Source organism: Filicampus tigris, chromosome 16 (assembly GCF_054856515.1).
Source record: "Filicampus tigris isolate MCC_2025a chromosome 16, RoL_Ftig_1.0, whole genome shotgun sequence".
Classification (NCBI taxonomy): domain Eukaryota; kingdom Metazoa; phylum Chordata; class Actinopteri; order Syngnathiformes; family Syngnathidae; genus Filicampus; species Filicampus tigris.
The window spans coordinates 8,847,614-8,869,806 of NC_141232.1; the positions used below are offsets into that span (position 1 = coordinate 8,847,614).

A 22,193-nucleotide genomic window follows, 5' to 3' on the forward strand; every position below is an offset into this window, starting at 1 on the left:
CTGCCCAGATATGTTTTCATTGAGAATGGGTAAGTGCTGAAACACAATTCTGGATGCTTTATTCAGTATGCCTTTAAGCTATTAAGGGCCAGTACAACAGCAGTAGCTTACTGAAAGACGAGACTTGATAAAGATCTGCTCTGTCACTTTGAGTTTGCGGTTAAGTAAAATAAAAATTGTGAAATGGTTTTTTTGGGGGGGCAGGGGGGAGTCAATATTTTATAGGTAGGTTTGTTAGCAAGCAAGATAAAGTATGGAAGTTTATTTAGGTCAAGCAATGTTTTAAGTTTCACATAGTTTAACTTCCACAGTTCTAAACTAAGCAAACAAGCCTTGTAGGTTTAAGACTTCCTTTTGAATCTAAGTTTTAGATACTGGGGTTTGTTGTTGTTCTTTTTTTAATTATAAATTCTTTAAAAAGTGTGGTTGTACAGTATAACTCTTTCGCTAGTTAGCTAGTAGCTTTGATTTGTAAGACTACACAAAGGTTCAGTCAGTCGCCTGAACCGGAAGGAATTGACTTGCTGATTGCGGGAATCAAACTTGTCAGGTCAAAACCAATAATTCTACTCACAACATGGCAGCAAAGTGTTCGATGAAGATCCTCAATGCATTTCAACATAGTTTCTTGGTACCAAAATGCCACAGAAAGTGCTTTGGCGTGAGCATGAAAATGGTGACTAAAGGGGGATGGGTTCCCCAAAAAAATCTGGAATAAATGTATCTTGGGGTAACAATTCTATGTGGTGAGGTGTTCCGGGCATGTCCAACCGGTTGGGACGACCCAGGACACGCTCTCCCTCCGGAAGAGTTGGACGATGTGGCTGGGGAGAGGGAAGTCTGGGCGTCCCTGCGAAGCTGTTGCCTCCGCAACCCGATCTCAAATAAGCGTTATTTTCTGTTTCTACAGTGACACTGCCACAGTGTGTGGCATGCAGTTGTGCCAAAAAGACCGGGAGAAGCGCTTACATGCACATTTAATCCGTAAGAATTTGATTCTACATTTTCTCATAAGTGCTACTCAAAGATTCCCATCAGGACAAAATTAGCTGCGAAATGTAAACCTAATCTCTGTAAATCACGACACTGAGATAATATACTGCGAATGGTCGATGCAAACACTGAAGTTCATTCTTTGAGAGACTTTCATTACTCTATACAGAGATCCTGGTGTAAGAGCCACGTTGATTGTGGTGTTTTCAGCAAAAAACAAACAAAAGAAAAACTGAATTTACCAGTAAAAATGTCAACTTAAGATGGCCGCCCTCTTGGCTTCAACCGCAATGGGCCAATTTTTAAGCCATTCATACATAAATCATCCCAGCTGACTTTGGGCAGAACTAGTTGCCAGCCAATCGAGTGTGGCCAAATCAGTATTTAATTGCTTACAGCTGCCTGTCCCAGGTGACCTGATTGGTTGGACTTGCTTGCTAGTTCAGCTAACAGGAGAATGAAGTATGCTTGCTTGTGATTGTCTTAACACATTTGTGACAAACACAATGCTGGCGTACTTCTGTTTTTCGCTACTCCTGCCATTTTCTCTCGCCATTCGGACTCTAAAGGACGGGCCCATGATTGACAAAGATGGGAGGCAGTACAAGTCCCCCGTTGTTATCATTGATACCGATGACACAGGCGAAATCCAGTCCAATGTGTTCTCGCCTCCTGTGCGTGTGACGTGCACGCCGACGTTAATGATCATACAGGTGAAAGCAGACGTGTATGGACCGATAGCGTCTCCTTGGGAGATTTTCCTGGGTGGCGTTGAGTATTCAAGCCTCGGACAGTGTCAGGCCCTCCCTGCTGGTGACTCTGAGCTGATCATCAAGGCTGGACTCCAAGAGTGCGGTACCCAGCTATCAGTAAGTAGCCCACTGGTGTGGCAATTGCTATCATAATATTTTTTTATGCAGTCTGTTTTGATGGCATTAAAGACTAAGTGTCAAAACCTCTTTTCAGGGCTATAGCTGTAACTTTTTTAAAAACGTGAAATCTTAAAAACAACAACATTCAGCACACTTCTCCCCATTTCCTCTTGCTAGTCATGTAAGAAAACTGAACAAGAAGCAAAAGTTTGGCAGATACAATTGATCAACATTTTTTAAGAGGTTTCAAGATGTTTGCTGTCGCACTTTGCTGAAGGTTACTGTGAAGCAAAAGAAAGAATCAAAAGAAAGAATTTCACATTGTGTATTTAAAACAAGCATTTAGCCTCTGCTATCTTACAATGGGAGAATATTATAGGCACTATTGTGTAGAGCGGGTTATTTTTGCAGTCTTATGAATGTAGCAACAGACAGATTGATCCTGAGAGGCAAATGAAAGGGCAAAATTAAGTTCCAGTGTAACTTGAGGTGCTATATGTACGAGACCGGAATGTTTCATGCAGTGTGAAAACATCAGTCTCCTTTTTTTTTTTTTTTTTTTTTTTTTTTGTATAATCCTAGTCATACAGCTGAAACCTAACCTTTCGGAGCTACGTAATTACAAAGGAGAGCCTCACAATTCTGCACTTTTCTTTAGGTGCATGTAAATATTGCCGCTAGCCACCCAAGCTGTCACAAAAATAGTCTGGATGTAACGTTACGGTCTATTAAATGTAGCAACTGCGCCAAAAAAAAAACGACTTTCCATAAAACCAAAGAATATTATTTGGGTGCCAGTCTAATTTACAAAGCAAACATTTTCCATCCGCAGATATCTGACGACTCGTTGATCTACTCGAATCAGTTGACCTTCTCTCCTGCTCCCCATCGTCACGGCATCACAAGGAAGACCCAAATGGTTGTTCCCGTGTCCTGTCACTACAAAAAGTAACATTGACTACACTGTCATACATAACGTAGTCGTCTATTTCTATCCTTCAACGGATAATGAATACTAACACGATACCTTTAGGACTAATTAGAATCTATTCAAATTTCTGACACAAAACCTAGTTGATGCACTAGAAATGACTGCACTACAGCTATCGTGGTATTTTCACCATCTCATAGCACCATGGAAAATATCAAACCAATAGTCGTAGGCTTGAGACCACAAATTAAATGCGACAAAGTTACACCTGATTTAAATCCTGGGCAGAGTACTACCCACCCCACTTACGGGTCCTCCAAAAGTTTCAAGTGTAGGGCTAAAGTTCCTGCAGTTGACAGGCGCCACAATGTAATTTGTTCCCAAGTTGTCAACGGTTGACAAAAACAACGATGTACTCCGTTATTGTAAGCGTGTAGTGTTTGTACAGGACGCACATTGTGAGCAGTGAGCCACGGGTGCCACTTCAGATTCCCGCTACGTCTACAAAGACTTCGGCCTTCTCCGTGAGGCTGATGTCCGGTAAGGAAGAACATCAGCAACTTTGTGTGTTTGGAGGGTTATTGAGCATGTACGAATTTAAGATTATATGTATTAAACTTCTTTGTCTGCATGCATGTTAAGTTTTTTATTTATTTATTTATTTTTATTTTTTTTTTTTGGTGGGTATTTTGAATTTGTGTGGATACTGTGTAAATTTTAAGTTTGTATGTGTTGTAGATAACTGGACAAGACTGAGGCAGTCCAATGTCTTCTACCTTGGAGATATGCTCAACGTGGAGGCGTCCTACACTAATCCCGGTCCAGAGTCAAGACGGCTCTTCATTGACAGCTGTGTAGCAACTCTGAGCCCAGATTTTGCATCAGTGCCCCGATACTTCCTCATTGAAAACAACGGGTACGATGCATCGCGAGTCCCTCCGTGCCTCAATAGGTCCACTGATGTCGCCGTTGTTTCTCCCTCAGGTGTCTCACGGACTCAAAACAGCATGGATCAAGAGCGCGCTTCCTGTCCAGAACGAGGGCGGATGTTCTCCAGCTGCAGCTGGACGCTTTCCTGTTTAACCAGGATGAAAGAAACACTGTGAGAGTTGCTTACGGGCCGCTGATTGCAGTTTTGCTATAGATGCTTCAAACTTTTTTTTTTTTCTTTCCAGCTCTTTTTAACATGCCAGCTGAAAGCCACCCCTGAAATGTGGAGTACCAACCCTGTTAACAAGGCCTGCACTTATATACATTCAAGGTGACAAATGTTTGTACTTATTACTTTATTTCCTCAAATAGTAGCTGTCCATGTTATGGTTGCTGTTAATTGCGTTATGTTATCCACCAAGGCACGTAAATATCCTCTGAGATGTATTAGTGTGAAGTCGCTGCATGCTGTAAATCACTTTAGTGGATTGCATTGCTCTGATTTAGTTTTGAACTCCAACAGAGATGTTTTTTTGTATATTTGTAAAAATGAGGCCTCCCCACTAATAGACACTACCAACCACCAAATCATCAATTCAATAAATGAATCCCCCCCCCCCCCTGTTTTGGCGGGCATTTGTGTGAACGCAGTGCATATTAAAGCGCTTTCTCAATCAGATGGGAAAATGTAGATGGGAGCTCTGATGTGTGCCGTTGCTGTGATGGCACCTGCAAACAATATTCCCACAAACATCTGAAGCCTAAAGGTAAGACACAAACAGAGCCACTGTATCATCTCACTGCTGTAAATAATGTATTTACATGATTTCATTCTGTTTCAGGTACCAAGATGTGTGATGTTATTGTTCTAGGCCCTCTTGTGATTCTGCCCAAAAAGTAGGCAAGCAACAAGGTGGCCAATATAATAAATAATTCTTTTTTACAACTGTCTGATTGGTGTGATTTTTATCATGAGGGAACAGTCTAGGGCAGCGTGGTAGCACCAATCATTGGCAGGAATATTTTAATTTTGAATTCGTACCTGACCGTTTTTTTAATTACACTTGGAGTTGGTGTGATTGGAATGCACACATAAAAAAATTTAAAAAATCGTACACCACCAAATAAAATTCACATGTACAGTTTACACTAAAATCGGTCCGTGTCTCTTTTGGTCTTTGGATATTATGTTTGGGTGCAGATATGGAAAAACAACTTGTTTGATTATCATTTTAAAATACAAACACTTTTTCTATTTTGTTGTCTGGAACGAGTAAGGAAAAGTCTAAAAACGATTTTAGTTTCTATTTTCAATCCTAAAACGAAAATGGAACACAGCACCTGACACAAATCGAAATACGGCTCGTATATCTGTTTTAGATTCCCGGAAGTTGTCACCGAAAGCATTTCTCCTAGTGACCAGGAGATGGCGACAGCGTTGCGCCTGAATTCCTCAAGCGATAAAGCACCTGATTGAAAACACGGACCTGGTAGTTCTGCCAGCTCCTAACTTTTCAACAATGCAATTTTTTTTCAGCAAAACGTATCAGAAAAAAACATAAGAAACAAAACCCTTAGAAAATACTTGAACAATCACTTATTCCCTGTGAAACGAAATAAAAACCTAATCATCCAAAAGATCCGTGAAACGCCATGTTAGTCCTAAAATAAAAGAAATACACGTCAACATTTTAAATGCAATTTATCCGTGTGTGTGCGTGTGTGTGAGAGACCGTAAAATCTAAGATTTTTGTATTTTCTTGTTACTAGTGCCTTGTTAACCGCACTTGAATTGTATTCGCATATGTTAACTTACAAGATGTTTGTACACTTTGTCACTTGACACTTGCCATTTAAAAAAAAAAAAAAAAATTGTTGGTATACTGTTTCCCACAATCCCATGCGGCGGGGCGTTCTTCGCCGCTGCGAAAGCAGTTTGTGAGTGTAAATATTTTGATGGTTTACGCGACTAAAACTTTTAAGTGAATTTTAACAATTTGCAGCGATGGAGAAGTGTTTCACTGACCATACAGAGTGGACGATTAAAGCATTAACTTGCTTAACCTTTATTGGAATTAGACAATCCAATGCAATACAGTACGTTACTCAGGCTCGTCAATAAACAGAACGTCACTTCCTCTCGCCCGTTCCCTCACTTAAATCAGTCCGCAAACAACATCAACTCAATCTAACAATACTATTCTTACAATAAGTAAACTTAGAATTTAGACAGGGAGGCGAGTGTGCGGGAAATTGCGTGTGATTGGAGATCTGGATCCTTAGAATCGTCAACAGGAAGACTGTTTAGGAAGATTTGACCCGAGGTATTATATCGATCTTGTCAAATATGTATGTACAATACACAAGTTTGTGTACAATAGTCAAAGGGTAGTAGTCATTTGAATTCAGTCAAATTAACTTAACATGTTCTCATCGATCTACTGCATTCAAGATTATCTCAAGGGCAGGGCACTTTTCTACCATTTCTACAAATAAGAAGCAAGAGTTATTACTTCAAGTTGTTTATTTGTCACTCCAAGCTATTGTTTCACGCAACACTGGCGTGTAAAACAAGTGATGAAACAACGAACGTCCGCTAGCTAAATTGCTATCATACAGTAAAAGGCAGATATGCTCACCAAAACTAGCACCGATGTTACGGTAAATAAACCTTTAAACAGCCAGCACGCAGGGAGCAGTCCAGGGTGTTCTATGAGTATCTTCTTCTGTGATAACTATTGTTGAGGACAGAGGAAAGGACTACACATCTGCGTTTAAATGTAAAGCTATCTTCCGAATGCTAAACTGCGATGTGCGCGTCTTGTAACCATGGCAACAGCTAGCGGTGAGCAAGAGGTGGACAGTTTTTTTCGTCGATCACTTTTCTTTTGGGTGGGCATTTAAACCATGGTTTGTCATGATTTCAGAAGGCTATTGAAACCTTTCGTCGCTAACAGAAGCAGATTCGGTCTGGCAGGAGTTTAAGTCTAACTTTTAATCATTGAATATTGGGTTTGGAAGCAGAGACTAAAAATGTAAAAACGTCCGAATTCGTTTTTCAAAACGAAACGGGAAGTTAAGAAAAGACTTGTTTTGTCAATATCAAAAGGATCGCACCGACATTTGAGATTTTATGGACATCACCATTTTCTTCTCCATAGGTGCGCACTCAACGAGGAAAACGCTTCATGTCCAGACAATAGTGAGGCGATTTGTTTTGATATTTTAAGAGATTTATGCGGCGATTGGTCGCCGATTTCCTCTCGTTAATTTATTTTCATGCACACACTGGTAAATTTGGTTTGGAGGTGGTGGTTTTAGGGGTACTGGTGGGTTGGATGAGAGGTGGTGTATATTCCCGATGACACGTAATACTTTGGGGGGCCCGCGGAAAGTCTTCCCATTTTTCTCCCCAATAGTATTAATAGTTATTATTAAATTTGATTTCACCATGTTTTGTTGAGTGTTGCAGGTGAAGGCTACAGATCTGTCGGACCAGTAGCGACCCACCCACTACCCCCAACCAACGAAACGAGACGCTTCACAACCTCCCAGCAGAGTTGCCTTTATCAACAAAGCATCTTGAAACTAAAACACGAATTGTTTGTGACTGAAGCAGACAAGAAGACACTTGTGTGTTTTATTCAAGCAATTTATTTGCGATCAACAATAAAGCAAAGTAACAAACTACACTGCCTCTTTGTCATGTTCGTCTTCAATTTCAAACCAAGTTGACTTTGCAAACTCTCACCTGATGGATGACATCATGAAGTTAGTGGTAGTAAAAATTGGTGGGTGGAGGGTTATTTGTTAAGTTTGAGTGTCATCACACTTTTTTTTCTGTCAAGGTAATTGCATTTCCTTTTTTCATGTAACTGAGGATAGCGGCTCGGGTAATTGCTAGATAGATGGATGTTTGGAAGACAATTTGTCCAACTGTTGAGCATAACCCAATAAATACACATTAAAATTCCGAATTTTCTCCTCCGAGGTGGTCGAGTGGCATAAGAAGTAACTTGGTGTTCCGGCGACCCAGGTTCGATCCTCAGTCTTTGCTTCATTTAGACATTAAACGGAGACCAGAGCAAGAATCGAACCCGGGTCTCCTAAACACCAAGCTGCGACATTAACCATTCGACCATGTCAGATCTTGGAAGATAACGTGATTGGTTAGATATATATATAAATACATATATGCATTCTTTCATTGTGCCAGCATATCTGATATATACTACGAAGAGAGCATACGGTGCAACTACACGGTAGTCGAGTGGTAGACTTCCACAGTTCGTTATCTGACAACCCTGGTTCGAATCCCGGTAAGCATTTAGGACAGTGCTTCCATTATTTCACTGCCACATTTTCACTGTAACACAACTTCTTTACTAGCGTTTACCTCTTAACTTTCTGTGTTAAGTCTTTATTTTATTTTTTTCCCCTCTGGAAGTGACGTCATCACCGGAAACCTATATAAATGCACGAGAAAGAAGCAATCATTCTTTCGCAGCGCTCTGACAGTCTCCAGTCGTCCTCGTCCACCAGCTGCTCCGCATTCATCTCCACAAGATGATCGAAAACTTTGATAAGGTGAGTGCTCAATCTTTAATAGCCTCTTAAAACTCCTTGCTTTTGCTCACTTTGAACTAAAGTAGCACTTTTGGCGTGCTTACGCCTTGCTAACATGGTAAGCTAACGCGTTTGCCTTTTCCAGCATCTGGACGAAAGTGCCGTTTTGCCAAAGGTAAGTAAACTAACCCTCACAATTTAACTGAATAAATCAAGTATATTTTCATTCATGAGTGTTAACTGTCTCATTTCTACCCACAGGCTTGCATGAACGGCCAGGTTGACTGCAAAATGGCACAATTGCTGTATTTTTATATAAAAGAGATAATCATTAAACAGACTAAATCAAGTATGTTGATTGTGTGTGTTGATTCGTATTTTTGCCGACAGGTGCAGAGCTTTTAACAGAATGGCCCAAATTGCCCTTAAAATGGCTGACTTCCTGTTTTTTGGGGGGGGAACATGGCGTCACAAGACTTGCATGTCTAGCAAATATCAGGTTGCTAAGCCACGAGCTTGTCAGGTTGAGCATTTTAAAGTGGAATGCTTATGTTCCTTACGTTTGTCTTTCAGGCCACCATGCTGTTGAAGAGGCGTCCAGCTCTGCTCTCCTCACTGGTGAAACACACACGCTAACATACATGTACAAATTTTTGACTAACTAGTTCAGGATGTGCTGACCAAGGGGCCTCTTGTGAGCTTATCAATCAACAAAGGTGTGTCAAATCCCGGTCCAGTAGGTAAAAACGCAGCTACAGTTTGACTTGTGCCACAGGTGCTTCTGGGGAGCTCGTTTACCTGCCGGTTGAGTGGAAGCACCTGCGGCTACAGCCAAACTGTGTTAGGGGTTTTACTTTCTGGACCTGGATTTGACACTTGAGTCAGGTGGGTCCATACACTCAATGGCAACACTTCGGTCATTGTCAACTTTAATGTTTGCTGCAATATCGCTCCAGGAAGAAGCACCAGCCAAGATTCTGGATGAAGCTGAAGGAGGGTCAGGAGATCCGATGTGACTTTCCAGCAGTGTCCCATCCGCACTTCTGGTTTTTGTTTCCCCTCCCCTCTTTTTCTGAAGTCATGCCAGAGCTTCATTGAGACCTGTGGAACAAGATGGTGGTGTATAAAGTGAGCATTTTTTTTTTCCTCTGCAGTTTTACCAAAGTTGCAATCAGGACACTCAGGTGTCTCCAATCCTGAGGCTGGTGTGTTTTGTCCTGCTCTTGTCCACCATGTGGCACTGAAGAACCTGATCAGTGCAGCCTGGATCATCTTGTGAAGTCGAGCTCCTCTTCAAGGTTGGGACCTGTTGCAAAAGACAAACTTGATGAATCAAAGTACCTGACTGTTTTTTTCTTGTTCTAGGTGGCGCGATGATCAACTTGCAGACCGGTTCAACAGGCTACAAAAATCTCTCCATGTTGAAAGAGCACTCGCCTGCTTTTTCTTTGACTTGGCATTCACTTCAGCTTCCACCTGCTGGACAAAGGGAAATTCTCTAAATGTGGAAGGTCCTCAAAGCTGCCAACAATTTCAATATGAAGACATGCAAATAAAAGTACTAGAAATAGCAGCTTGACTAGTCTGTCATTTGTGGTATTTGCAGGTTTCAGGAGCTTGACCAGCTGCTGCAGTGGAAGGTTCCAGTCTACAGTGTAACAAAATATTTGAGAGTCAGTGTTATTAAAGGTGAAACACTATGCATTCATGGTATGTTGCTGCTTTTGAGTTAACTTTTGACTCACCTTTTTGGCTTTAGGTCCACACGCTGGTCAACTGACGACTTCACCATGCAGCGATGAGGAGACTGTCTTTACGTGTCATCCAATTTGAATGGTGCACATCATGAAGCTTGCCAGGGTGTTCCAGATGACCGCATCAATGAGGAGCTCCTGTGGAAACGTAACAGTAAAACATAACTGCATTTCAGGTTAGTAATAGAATTGACTACTCACATGTTCCTTGTCCTGCAGATGGCGCCATTGGAGTGCTGCAACATGGCTCAAAGTGCGTCTGCCTGAGGAGGAGTCCTCTGCTGGTAAGAAAAGCAACATTTCATTTCAGCTAGCACGTTCCAGTTGTCTCGACAAAGTTGGATGATTTGTTCTTGTGTCCAGTGTGGCGCACGATGGAGTACCAGCGACAAGCAGCAACACCTTTGTCTTTCTTGTTGCTTGCTCATCCACAAGGTGCTGAAGGCAAACTTTGAGGCAGCCTGAGAAGAAATGGGAGACATTTACACTTCATAGTATGCTCTTGAAATTATTTTCACTGCACAATCCTCATGACAACTTTTCTAACCCAATACTTTTGTTTTTTCTTCCTCTTTCTAGGCAGCAAGGAAGATCATCTTCCATAACGCACCTGTGAAGTCTTGATCGCTGGTAGGTTTCAAGCCCCAAACATCTTCTGCACCATACGTTGACTTAACTTTTGACTCACAGATGTATTTTTTTTTTTTTGTCTTAGGTCCACACACTTGTTCAAGTTCTTCTCACTGGCCGGCCACTTCGCAACGAGCAGACTGTCATCCAACTTGCAACTTTGTCTTCTGGCTGGCCGACCACTTCAGCACTTTGGAACAAGCAGACTGTCATCCAACTTGTAACTTGTTTGTTTGCGATTGTCTACTCTGCAAAAGAAATAAAGCTTGATTACAAATGACACTTGAACCCTCAACTTCATTCTTACACAAATCACAAAACCTTAAAGCACAGTAACAAAACCAAACCCCCAAAAAATATCAAATATTTTTTCAAAAATTTTCTACGTTTTTTTTTTTTTTTTTATAAAAAATTTCCCCCAATTTTTTTTTTTTTGGAGCCCAGGAATATATTGGAAAGTGGGTGTGGCAAGGCTGGAATAAAGCTTTCTGATTCGCTGGTGGGTCTGGAGCAATTCGGATGAAAGGCTGTGATTGGTCAAAGGGTGGGTGGGACTATGCAAATTAGAAGTGCAGCGATTGGTGGGCTCTGAAGTGGGCGTGGCTATGCAAATTTGAAGCAATCTGATTGGTTGGATTGGCAAAAGTGGGCGTGGCTATGCAAATAGCTGCATTTTGATTGGCTATGCAAATTCAAGCCGCCCTGTGATTGGTGGATTGAAAATCTGGGCGGAGTTAGGGGCGGTCCTAGCAGCAGATAGCTTTTTTGAAGGCACTTTTGAGTTTTCAGCTCAAATTTGCACTTCAGTCACTACAAGAGTAGTAATGTGACACTTGTGTCCAAAGTAGTCGTGACTGACGTGCAACTCTCGCATCAAGACTTCAAGCAGCCTTTGAAATAGTTTTCCACTGCAGCAACCGACATGCATTAAGGCTTCAAATGAGGGCAGATTTACCAATAAAACAAAGACTCCAATTCAAGTTGAACAATTTATTGGACAGAGAAGCTAACATGACAATTTGAAAGCATTTCACCAGTCAATGTTTGTGTGAGATAACTCAAGTTGCACACACAAACATTGACAATGGAAGCATCTTAAATGGTGCCTGCTTGACGAGCTCATGTGTGATGTCACTTACTTCAAATGACGCGCACACACTTTGGCGATGGCACCGAAGGGGGACGTGAGCACACTGGGACAAAAACTAAGTGTAAAGCACAACACCATCACACACTGCTGGACATGTTTTTAAATGACACTGATGTGAACCAAGTTAGTCAAAAATAGATATACTTTTTTTTTTTATATATATATAACATTTTTTAACTAACTTGGCTCACATCATTGACATTCAAAAACATGTCCAGAAGTGTCTGACGATGGTGTTGTGGTTCACAGCGTCATGCAGTGCATGAAGCAGAAGTTGAGTGCACACACGTCCACTTTGTGGTGAGATGTGACATCACACATGAGCCCCTCAAGCACAAGACACTGCTCAATACTCACACGGGTCCAAATGCAGCTTGGCCTTTCCTTCCCTTCCGCATGTCCCACAAGTCTGTCGGCTGCAGCTTTGAGCACGAAGCCTCTTCCATCCATCCATCTGGCCAGGCAGAAAATAAAAGCAGTAAGTAACACTTTTCTGGACATACAAGTTCAGTTTTTTAATTGTCTATTTTAAGACTCAAGTCAAAGTTTAAAGGTAAAATAAGGTGGTTTCACTTTTAACATTTGCAAACGTGCCCACATACGTCATGCATCTGTGTGAGCAATCAGCCGGTGGCTTTCCCTCCACACCTGATATCCAATGAGCAACTCATGCTCCTTTCAATCAACTGCTCAAGCAGGGCCTCAAAGTCCTCCAACTGAAAATACTCCACCCATGTGCTAAGATAGAGTACGTAGTTTAATATTGTTCAAACATACACAAAAATTAAAACTAGCCAACAGGCAGCAATCTGATCCCCTTGATATCATTCCTTTACCTGCCCTTGTAAAAAAGCGACTTTACTCTAGTCATTTTACAACACTACATTATCTGGTAAACATATTACTTTACATTTCCAAAACGCACAATGTTTATCAAGAGTTTACAACTTTTTAAGTTAACGATGTAAGATTACACATTTTTGTTTGTTCTTTTTCCCTAGCCCAAATAATCTTTTGTATTAGAATGTGAAATTATTAATTGGGGAAATAGCAGATTAAATTGTCCATTAATGTGATTTTGGACTCTAAGTAGGGCTGTCAAAATGAAATCATTCATTCTGGAGATTCATTTAAATTTCATAAAGCCTTAAAAAAAAAAAGAACTCAAGTTTTATTTAATTTCTGTGGCAGCTGACCTCTGCTCAGTTTGCAGCCAAACTTAAGAGGAGAGTCACTGGCGCAAAGACAGACAAAGATGGACTTCTGTAGTTCTACTTTAAAAAGTTACTCATTGGAGAAATCCAAAATATGTCTTTGGCATATCGTTCAACAGTTGTAATTCTATAAAATACAACTTTAATTATATAGCGCATTTCATAACAGCTGCAGCTGTAACAAAGTACTTTACATTGCAATAACAAAATAGCAATAAATTAAAACACAAATTACACTATACAGTAGACACTGGAAAACAGCCCAAAAGTGTCAGTCTCACATCGGATCAAAAGTCAAAGACTAGAAATGCGTCTTCAAACGGCTTTTACAAATGGACAGAGAAGGGGGCTTGCATGACATTTAATGGAAGATCATTCCAGCGGGAAGGACCAGCAACAGAAAAGGCTCCATCCCCACATACTCAAAGAATCATATTCAAGGACCAAAGAAAGAGATTTGAACAGCCTCTGAATCGAAATATACTTTACATATTTTTAATTCCAAGACTTTGCTAAAGTAAATATCTGTTACAAGCTTCGTATGAAATTATAGTTGAAAAAATGTGATTACGATTTATGTATATAATTTAAAGGTGTTTTTATTCATTTTGAGTTTTTACATTTATTTACAACAGAATTTACATTTCTGTAATGGCTTATCTACTTAATGACTTATTCAAGACACCCAAAGCAAGACAACATTTTGGTCAGCAACATATTCATAGACGCCTCTCAGTGAAGCTGCACCTGTACACGGCATACTCAAAGGATTGGCTATTTCATTTCAGTTTTAAATTTTTCATTAATTTGATTTAATCACTTTTTTTTTCTTTTTTTTTAACAAAGAGGTGTTAGAAAAGTCACAACATTTTTGCTAAAAGAATACTAGGTTAGCAACACTGAGCAGCTCTAGCGGACTGTAGTCACAAAGCCTCAGGATTGCCAAGGAAAGTAAAAACAGTCCTTTAAGCACCTGAGAACTCTTTTGAATTGAAGGAAAAATAATGATTCCTTTAACACAGAGAAATCACATTCATTAATTTGAAAAATTAAAGTATTGTAAAATGAGTAAATATTTACATAATAAAAAATACACTGTATATTTTAATGTACTTCGATATTTTTTCAAATAGATCTAACAGACATGATTTAAACTAAAAGTATATTTATAATATAACAACATGAGTCATTAGACTGTGCCGGTGTCCCTAATGTTTTGACACTCTCGAGCCATCAGAGGCATAATGCCCCATAGAAGAAAATGGAAGGAACAAGCAGCATGCAGTACCTTTGAAGAATATGTTGATAGTGCGATGTGCAGGTAGACGACCAGCAGCAGGTGAACATGGGGAGAGATTTGCCTCAAAATTAGTCACATAAATGCATTCGCGATGTTCACGTGTTTTTCACATTCACAAATATATTGGCATACCTGTCAACTTATACGTTTTCCCCGTATTTTATACGTTTTTTCATCATTTCAAATTGTGTACGCCGTATAACAATTTTAGTAAGGGAATTTTTTTCTTTAAATCTTTTTTTTTTTGTTTGACCTATCTTGTCTTGCCCGCTTCGGCTCTAATCCGGATCGTCTCGGTCGGTGGTAGCAGACGACAACGTTATTTGGTAAATAAAATAAACTTGTTTACACAAATTTTCTTTGTATCTTTGTATCTCTGAGTAAATAGGTGCCGCGTTGTGTTTGTAAGGTTTATTATCTCTTAATAAGGGGACTTGCAATCATTAATAAGGGGAGCAATTGGCTGAGGTTGACAGGTATGTATTGGTGATTTTCACATGTGTTTTTTTAATGCTGTGTGTGCATTTATCATGACTCTGCGTGTGAATTGTCGAATGTGCGTTTGTGGCTCAGCGGACAACCTCATTCCTATTTTACATAAACGTCATGCTGTTTCAAAGATATCCCACACTGGAGGCTGACATTACAATCGCGCAAGCAGCAAAGGCGCTCCAACTGTGTCCGTCTGTCAGACTGCGCGCACAAGGCTGAATAAGCCCGTGTGACGCGCGTCATGCATAGTCGGTCCTCTCTGAATATCCGAGTTTGGGTGTGTACTTTGCCACGTTCACGGCCGTCGAACTTCACTAGCAGCGATCGCTGGTTCAAACGGATCATAACGGGAACGTCACATTAAACATTGACAACGCTCGCGCTCGCCAAGACGCGAGTTGCATTCGAATACAGTCGAGCACCTGACACCCGAACAGAAATAAGTGCATCAATGCATTAAAATGTTAATAACGACAAAAATCTAAACAATGACATAGGCCTATATATCATGCTTCGATCATTCATTCTAGTGCTTGGGGTCTCAAACATTAGTCTATGATATATTATACTACCCAGTCCCCAATGGCTTAAATAAAAAACAACAAATTTTTGGTGCCCGAAGACTTTAGTCAAGTCATGGATATACATAAAAATAACAGTAGTGTGTTAAAAAAAAAAAAAAAAAAAAAAAGTTAAATGTTTTCATGTTCAATCGTTCTGAGGTGTTAAAAAATTATAAACATGTATTTTTTGTTATCAAAATATGTTTTGCTATTGTTTCGTTTTTGTCTTTTCAAGTTAGAAATTGACCTGTTTCATCAGCCATTTGTTGTTGCAAAACAAAATTCTTATTACAGCAAAATATTTTGCAAATATATCTTGAGTCACTGTCAATCTTTATATACGAAACTACAGTATGCCAAATGAGACGACTATACATCAGCAAATATGGTCATGATGTACCACACCAAAAAAGGTTGCAACCAGATCCTGTGCTGGTGCGACCAACTGAAAAAGTGACAAAGCCCTGCAGTAGGAAAAAAAAAATGTTGAGAAAATAGAGAGGAGGGGTTCTGTGACAAAGTATTCAATGAATGAGGAAAATGCAACTTTATTTAATGTATCGGACCTCTAAAATGGGGAGCGGTACGGGAGTTCAAGTGATTCTGAACGGAGCTGGGCGGGATATAAATCGGTTTCACCGGGCCGGGATGGGACAGGATTTTTCTTTTTTTTTTATTAATTAATCTTTTTTATACTGTGGTCTGGGACTGAGGTTTTATTTTCCTGTGGGAGTCGGATGGTACGCGAGTAAAAATCCACTCCGGTGTCACCCATCCCCACACATAGCAGTTGTCAACATTCACATGTATTTTAAAGGCCATCCCTTTCAGTCCGCAAGAGGCCAGTGTCTCTGTCTCCAACAATAATAATAATACATTTTATTTTTATAGCGCTTTTCATATCACTCAAAAGATCCGTGTATCATTTGTTCATATGTTGTTTTTTTCAACAAAACAGGTAGTAAAAAAAATAAAAACTTGTTTTGTCAATATTCATTCCCAAAACCAAAATGACAAATCCTTTTCCAATTTTGCTATTGAATTGAAAAATGAAGAAAAGAAACAGATAGCAGGCGACCTGTATGTTTCGTGTACAAGTAAGGCGTTCTTCTGCTGCCAACTCGACGCCGCCGTAGCAGCGAACAAAGAAAGCGAACGTTTTCATGTCAAGGCAAAACAAGCTTGGGGTGAACAAATTACGGTCAAAACAAGCTTGGGGATGAAAAAATTACGGTCGTATTTTGTTTCCTGAGTTGTGTCAAATAAACACATAAAAGACCAGCTTTCCGTTTTTTAATTTCTACAGTTTAAACAATAAAACGGGATATAACGCAATCCCGTTAAATGGAAACAAACACAGCCAATAGCGGAATGAGTAGGGATGGCCTTTCCACGCATATCTGAGACCTGTGTGTGTGCGTGTGAGACATCTTGAAACGGCGTGCCTGCTGATCCACAACGCACATTCGACATTTCACACGCAGAATTGAATATTTACTCGATAAGTCATGATAAATGCAGGCCCCCGAACCAGCCCACCCCCCCTCAAAATCACGAATATATTTGTGGATCTGAAAAGCACATTTTGGTGCAACTGAATATTTCAATTCAAAAACATAAATATTTAGTTATTTAAGTTAAATACATTTGTGAAAATCTCAAATATTTGTGGATCTGAAAAACGTGAAAATCCCGGATGCATTTTTGTCAATAATTTTGAGGCAAATCTCTCCCCATATGTGAAGCCATCACTCTTCAATTGTGGACATCAGCTTTGGGGTGGAAAACATACAAAACAACATTCAAGTCAAACGCTTTCCTTGATTGACTTTCGATTGACAGCTGAGTTCTACTTGTGGGCGTGCTAGCGAGCAACCTTTGTTGATGTTGTTTTAGATAGCTAGGCGCTTCCAGTGACGTAGCGAGTAACAATAAACAAACCAGAAGTCCTCAGTGTCGTAATTATACTCCTAAATAGTGTATACATACATTTGTATATAAATGGCAAATAGACAGTTTAAAAATGTTTAAATTACTCACTGAAAACACGGCTGCCAATCACCGGGAGACTTGTTCCTTGGAACCGGATGTGTACGGTTGTTCTTCTTCTTTTTCTGCTGCTGCTTCTTCTTCGTCTTGTTTTTGGTGGGTTACATCTCCTTGGTGCATATCGCCACCAACTGGACAGGAGATCGCAAAGGCATTCAGACAACAAATGAGAAAATAAATTTAGACAGGCTGCTAGTGTGCTCATTGGAATCACTGGTTCACGATATTTTGTCATCTTCCAAACCGCTTATCCTATATAGGGTCGCGGGGAGTTGCTGGAGCCTATCCCAGCTGTCAATGGGCGAAGGCAGACTACACCCCGAACTGGTCGCCAGCCAGTCGCAGGGCACACATAGACACTGTCACTGAGCGGGAATCGATCCCACGCTGCCCGCACACAACTCAGGCGTGTGTACCACGACACTATCAGCGGACCACGATATTTTGTGTTTTGTGTTTTTTTTTAACATATTGTAATGATCTAAAACATAATTTTGCCGACTCAAGATAAATTATCGTGCAAGTACAGGAAACCGAAATACTAATTTAGTAGCTTATTTCTAAACGTGTTACCTTCAACGTAGAAAAATGTGAAATTCTATACAACTTGTTGCGGTCGGACTTATTTGAGGACGTACATGGTTGACGCATGCGCATACTGAATAGCAAGTGTTTACTTGCACCTTCCATTATAATTTACATCAGGGCTACCTCATATCTCGTTTTTGCGTCTATAAAAGAGCAGCAGCCGACCCAGGCGTAAACGATACTTAAAAACAATTGGCAAGCGCGTGTGTAGCTGGCTGCTAGCTTTCTTAGTGCAACGTCAGGACCATGTTTACGTCCCAGACGTCGTCATTCCAAGATTCCATTGATGTGGAGGAGAAAGATGACCTCGACAGCGAGGAGATTGCAGCGTACGGCCAAAAGACTCAGTTGAACTGCTATTATGCCATTTATCTATACGAAGGCACGAGGTAACCATTATTTTTCTTTCTTAGCATTGGCAATTATGCATTGTTTTGTTATGCATTGCTCTGCTAGGTGAAAAAAATCCCTCCTGGCTATCTATCTTAATTTGCCTCGTCTCATGGGTGTTTTCAGTGACATTATCTTCTTTCCCTCATCTGAAAGCACCGCGTGTGCATTGATGCAATAAGCAGGTGATGATGAAAGTGCGTAATTGTCATAGATCGGAGGCTATCGAGGAAAATGTGGCTTGGAACCAGAGACGTGCAGACTCCACAACCAGTCAGGAGGACTTTAGGTAACCCAGGAGCTGTGTGCCCCGCGCCAGCCGCCGTCTTGTCGCTTTCTTCTCTCACTTTTTGTGCACATCCGCAGGCTGCCATGGGAAGCAACATTGCATCTATTTCCATTTCATTTTCACTTCCTCAGCGACCATCGCCTTTTTGCTCGATCACCTGCTAGATGTGATGTTGGCTATGAAAACAAATGATTTCCATGGAAAACGACCAGGGGTGGGCAACGTACGGAATGTGGGCCATACACAGCGGGTCCAATCTTACCAAAAAGAAAGAATAGACTCACTTCTTTTACCAGAAAAGTTGTTTTCCTTGCTTTTTCTGTTCTCTAGTAATCAACAGTAGAACATTGATAGGTCTCACCAAAACACTAGTTTTTGACCAAAAAGTGGAGAATTTTTTTTTTTTGTGAAACAAAACTAACTTCTAATATTTGCTTTTGTGACATCTGATTAAAAAAAAATCAAATCAAACAATAAAAAGGTTCCCCACCCCTGATGCAGGTCATACTTTAAATACTGTACTCCACTGTGTGTGTGTTTGTGTAGCTTTCTCCATCTGCTTCCTGTTCAGTGACTTTCCAGTTCTCCATGGCCAATGACTGCGTGTATCCATACTGACCACTGTGCCTTCCGCCCTCCAGCTTGACTTTGATTGACAGCAGCCTTCCCGCGGAGGCGGAGCCCGAGCTTCGCACGTACATTTCACGGAGGCTGAGCAAAGGAGCCCTGCTGGGAGGCATGGGCAACATCGCCACTGTGGAGCTCAGGTGATGCACGCTCATCCATGCAAGTGACTTGCACAGTATAACACTGTTTACTACTAGTACCTTTTTATTGAATGAAAAACAGATATGTTAATTAAAAAATGGATAATAACACCATATTATTTTTCGTTTGTCAATTAGTTATAACAATTCATTGTTGCGAATTCTGTCAGTTTTCATTGAGTGTGGTACAGTACTTATAACCTTTTTGTTTGTTTTAAGAATTCAATATTTAATACTAACAGTGCGTAGTAGTTAGCGTTGGTATGTTCGTTAACATTCTGTCTGCTGTTGCACTCTCGATATCTTTTCAGCCTTCCAGAGCAGGCAGTGGGCTGCTACTGCTGCCTCCTGGAGCAGGAACGATCTCCAGAGCAACCCGATGCCGACGGCAACGGACACGTCATCTGCTTTCTGGGAGGCTCTGAAAAAGGACTTAACTTATATCCTTTCTTAATTTTTTGTTATGTCATGTCACCTCCTCACTCAACTTGCTATGTTCTTTGACTGGGTGCACGTATCGGCTAGAGCTTGATAAGTACGTCCAAGGCTTGCACAGCAGTCTGCAAACGCCCGAGGTACAGACAGAGCTCAAAATCATTTGAGTGATTGTTCCAGCGTCATATATAACGCGCTACTGTATATGTGTGCGGCAGCTGCAAAACCTGGAGACGGAGCTGCGTCCCTATCTGAGCCGCTGGTACGAAGAGTCTGTCATGCACATTTACCGTGTGGTGCAACTGGTCCAGAGCAACATCAGCTTCCTGCTGCATGCCGTAAGTGTCCCGCTTTCAAGGACAGGGTCCGACACAAAGACTTTTCGGGTGATTAACTTAACACAACTGGCAGTTTGCTACAATACATGATTGAAAAGCATTCCTCTCTCCTGTGCAGTATTTTTTAAATTTTTTATTGTATACAATTTCATACTGTAGCAAGTACCTACCCTGCACTTATTCCATGAATTGTTGGAGTTTTACAAGTTCCGACTGTCTGCGAGGTCATCAATATCGATCCCTAAAATACAGGCTCTGAGTCACCATCACGTGGAGGTCACCAACGCGGACGACAGGACAAAGACGGACGTGTCCCGGTGAGAGGAGTTGTTTTCTTCGGGGGTTTGTGTTTGTTGTAATGTGTGTATTCATTGATTGTGTCGCGACCACACAGGTTCATCAAAGCGGCCAGCTTACAGGGCTTGTCGCAGCAAGACACCACGGCAGCCTCCCTCTGCAAGGCCATGTCGGAGGACGCGCGCTCCCACCTGACCGTCGACTGCGCCGGCACGCCGCCCACCCTCACAAACACCGGTAAGTCATCCTGATGCACCAGCTGTGGACGCATATCATTACGTTGTGTGTAATTTGCGTTCCAGTCGGCAACCGCTTCTGTGAGGAGTGGAGTCAGGCCTTTTTGAACGCCGCGGAACGGGCCAATCCATTCCTTCTCAGACAGATCCTGGAGAACTTCAAACTGAAGGTGGGAGAACACACACCAGTTATGTTTGGGACTCTGCCTGCAGGCGACTCATGGAAGCAACTCATGTCTGCGCACACACGTCCGCACCCGCTTATCTTTCCAGGCCATCCAGGACATGAACAGCCTGAAGCGCTTCGTGCGTCAGGCCGAGATGAGCCACTACGCTCTGTTTCGCTGCTGCCAGTTCCTGCAGGGCTGCGGCAACGGCGACGTGCTCCTGCAGAACGCCCGGGCCGAGCACAGCGACCTGCCCGAAGCCTGTCGCATCATCGCCGTGCTTGAGGAGTTCCTCAGGGAGCAATCGCAGGCCTGAATGCCGTTCAGACACTTGAGTACTCCGTGTTGTTTCCTGACATTTTAATTTGGCAGCAGGGGGAAATGTATTTATATTACATACGTAATCGTTGTTACATTCACTTGTGAATGTTGAGTAAAAAAGTGAAACTCAAAATATGGTTTTAAGTAGGATGTGTATAATTTTTTTTTTATAGGAGTGTATATACTTTATGAAAAAACACTGAGATAACTGACAAACATATTCAAATCACAAATTGCTTCTTTATTGAAATATCGTTTGAAAAAATACATATTTAATTTCTTTGTGGAGTCAAATATGCAGATGATTTAACACACTACAGGGTGTCCTCCAAAATTTAGGGGGCAGGGGATTCAGTCCCAATACAAATGCGACTCTGCTCTAATGCAGAGTATGGTTTTCATTACCTTCATTACATTACATAAATACATAATTGGTATACTTCCGCTCGTGGAGGAAACAAGTATTTTTCAACATGAACCCTATTTGAGTTAGTTTGCTAATGATGATAGTGCTCAGATGTTTATATTTAAAATGTTAAGTTTTTTTGGGCGACACCCTGCTAATCTTGCATGCAATTGCTGTTCAAGTTGGGAATGCTGTTTTATCAATGTATTTTTATATTTGTGCATAATATCGCTGTCCTGTGAAAAACACTTATGTCCATTTTTCTAATTTTTAAGTGCATGTTGTTTCCGCGTTACACATCGCATTGTGAAAATATATTAAAAAAACAAATAAACTCCAAAATTGGACATTGTTTTTCACAGGACAGCGATGATATACAAAACAAACCAGTGAAAGCTTTTAGGACATTACACTAGTTCAATTGTGAAAAGTACTGTGAATCTAAACTATGAGATGTAAATTATGTATGTGTATTAAACGTCATGGGATCCACTCTTGTTCCTTTCTTTCCTAGA

The 22,193-nt window shown here is 40.9% G+C and overlaps 2 protein-coding genes and 3 long non-coding RNA genes across 16 annotated transcripts; 4 read left to right on the plus strand and 1 right to left on the minus strand.

Annotated features, from left to right (window-relative positions):
* The first annotated feature begins 1,388 nt into the window (after positions 1-1,388).
* On the plus strand, positions 1,389-4,672 carry LOC147134545 (zona pellucida sperm-binding protein 3-like). Its single transcript, XM_086056764.1, has 8 exons — positions 1,389-1,862; positions 2,698-2,813; positions 3,245-3,336; positions 3,535-3,712; positions 3,781-3,898; positions 3,972-4,057; positions 4,405-4,493; positions 4,569-4,672. Exons 1-8 carry the CDS (start codon positions 1,458-1,460, stop codon positions 4,625-4,627), a joined length of 1,143 nt encoding a protein of 380 aa, XP_085912890.1. The 5' UTR covers positions 1,389-1,457; the 3' UTR covers positions 4,628-4,672.
* Positions 4,673-5,640: 968 nt separating this feature from the next.
* Positions 5,641-7,416, plus strand: LOC147134546 (uncharacterized). Its single transcript, XR_015090038.1, has 2 exons — positions 5,641-6,050; positions 6,888-7,416. It is a non-coding gene; the product is annotated as an uncharacterized LOC147134546 (long non-coding RNA).
* A 764-nt stretch (positions 7,417-8,180) lies between these two features.
* On the plus strand, positions 8,181-10,958 carry LOC147134547 (uncharacterized). 5 transcript variants are annotated; one of them, XR_015090031.1, is made up of 13 exons: positions 8,181-8,313; positions 8,438-8,467; positions 8,554-8,791; positions 8,866-9,177; positions 9,249-9,338; positions 9,447-9,590; positions 9,658-9,803; positions 9,899-9,981; positions 10,052-10,194; positions 10,266-10,330; positions 10,410-10,540; positions 10,626-10,676; positions 10,762-10,958. It is a non-coding gene; the product is annotated as an uncharacterized LOC147134547 (long non-coding RNA). The 5 variants fall into 5 exon arrangements; XR_015090030.1 differs by having other exon boundaries at positions 8,182-8,313; positions 9,249-9,420; positions 9,539-9,590; XR_015090029.1 differs by having other exon boundaries at positions 8,182-8,313; positions 8,866-8,910; positions 9,068-9,177; positions 9,249-9,590.
* Positions 9,205-18,089, minus strand: LOC147134548 (uncharacterized). Of its 6 annotated transcripts, XR_015090033.1 has the most exons (12): positions 18,018-18,089; positions 17,436-17,575; positions 14,329-17,167; positions 12,184-12,280; positions 10,657-10,924; positions 10,430-10,507; positions 10,248-10,327; positions 10,038-10,184; positions 9,855-9,940; positions 9,730-9,771; positions 9,453-9,598; positions 9,205-9,393 (listed from the first exon to the last, which is right to left on the minus strand). It is a non-coding gene; the product is annotated as an uncharacterized LOC147134548 (long non-coding RNA). The 6 variants fall into 6 exon arrangements; XR_015090036.1 differs by having other exon boundaries at positions 9,205-9,598; positions 17,041-17,167; XR_015090035.1 differs by having other exon boundaries at positions 9,205-9,598; positions 10,657-10,919.
* Positions 18,069-22,170, plus strand: c16h17orf75 (chromosome 16 C17orf75 homolog). 3 transcript variants are annotated; one of them, XM_086054861.1, is made up of 10 exons: positions 18,070-18,421; positions 18,637-18,711; positions 19,353-19,478; positions 19,790-19,918; positions 19,993-20,053; positions 20,132-20,251; positions 20,504-20,568; positions 20,646-20,785; positions 20,851-20,954; positions 21,058-22,170. In XM_086054861.1, the coding sequence occupies exons 1-10, from the start codon at positions 18,279-18,281 to the stop codon at positions 21,265-21,267; spliced, it is 1,173 nt and encodes a 390-aa protein (XP_085910987.1). In that variant the 5' UTR covers positions 18,070-18,278; the 3' UTR covers positions 21,268-22,170. The 3 variants fall into 3 exon arrangements, with proteins under 3 accessions (XP_085910988.1, XP_085910987.1, XP_085910989.1); XM_086054863.1 differs by having other exon boundaries at positions 18,281-18,421; positions 18,579-18,711; XM_086054862.1 differs by lacking the exon at positions 18,637-18,711 and having other exon boundaries at positions 18,069-18,421.
* The last annotated feature ends 23 nt before the right edge of the window (positions 22,171-22,193 follow it).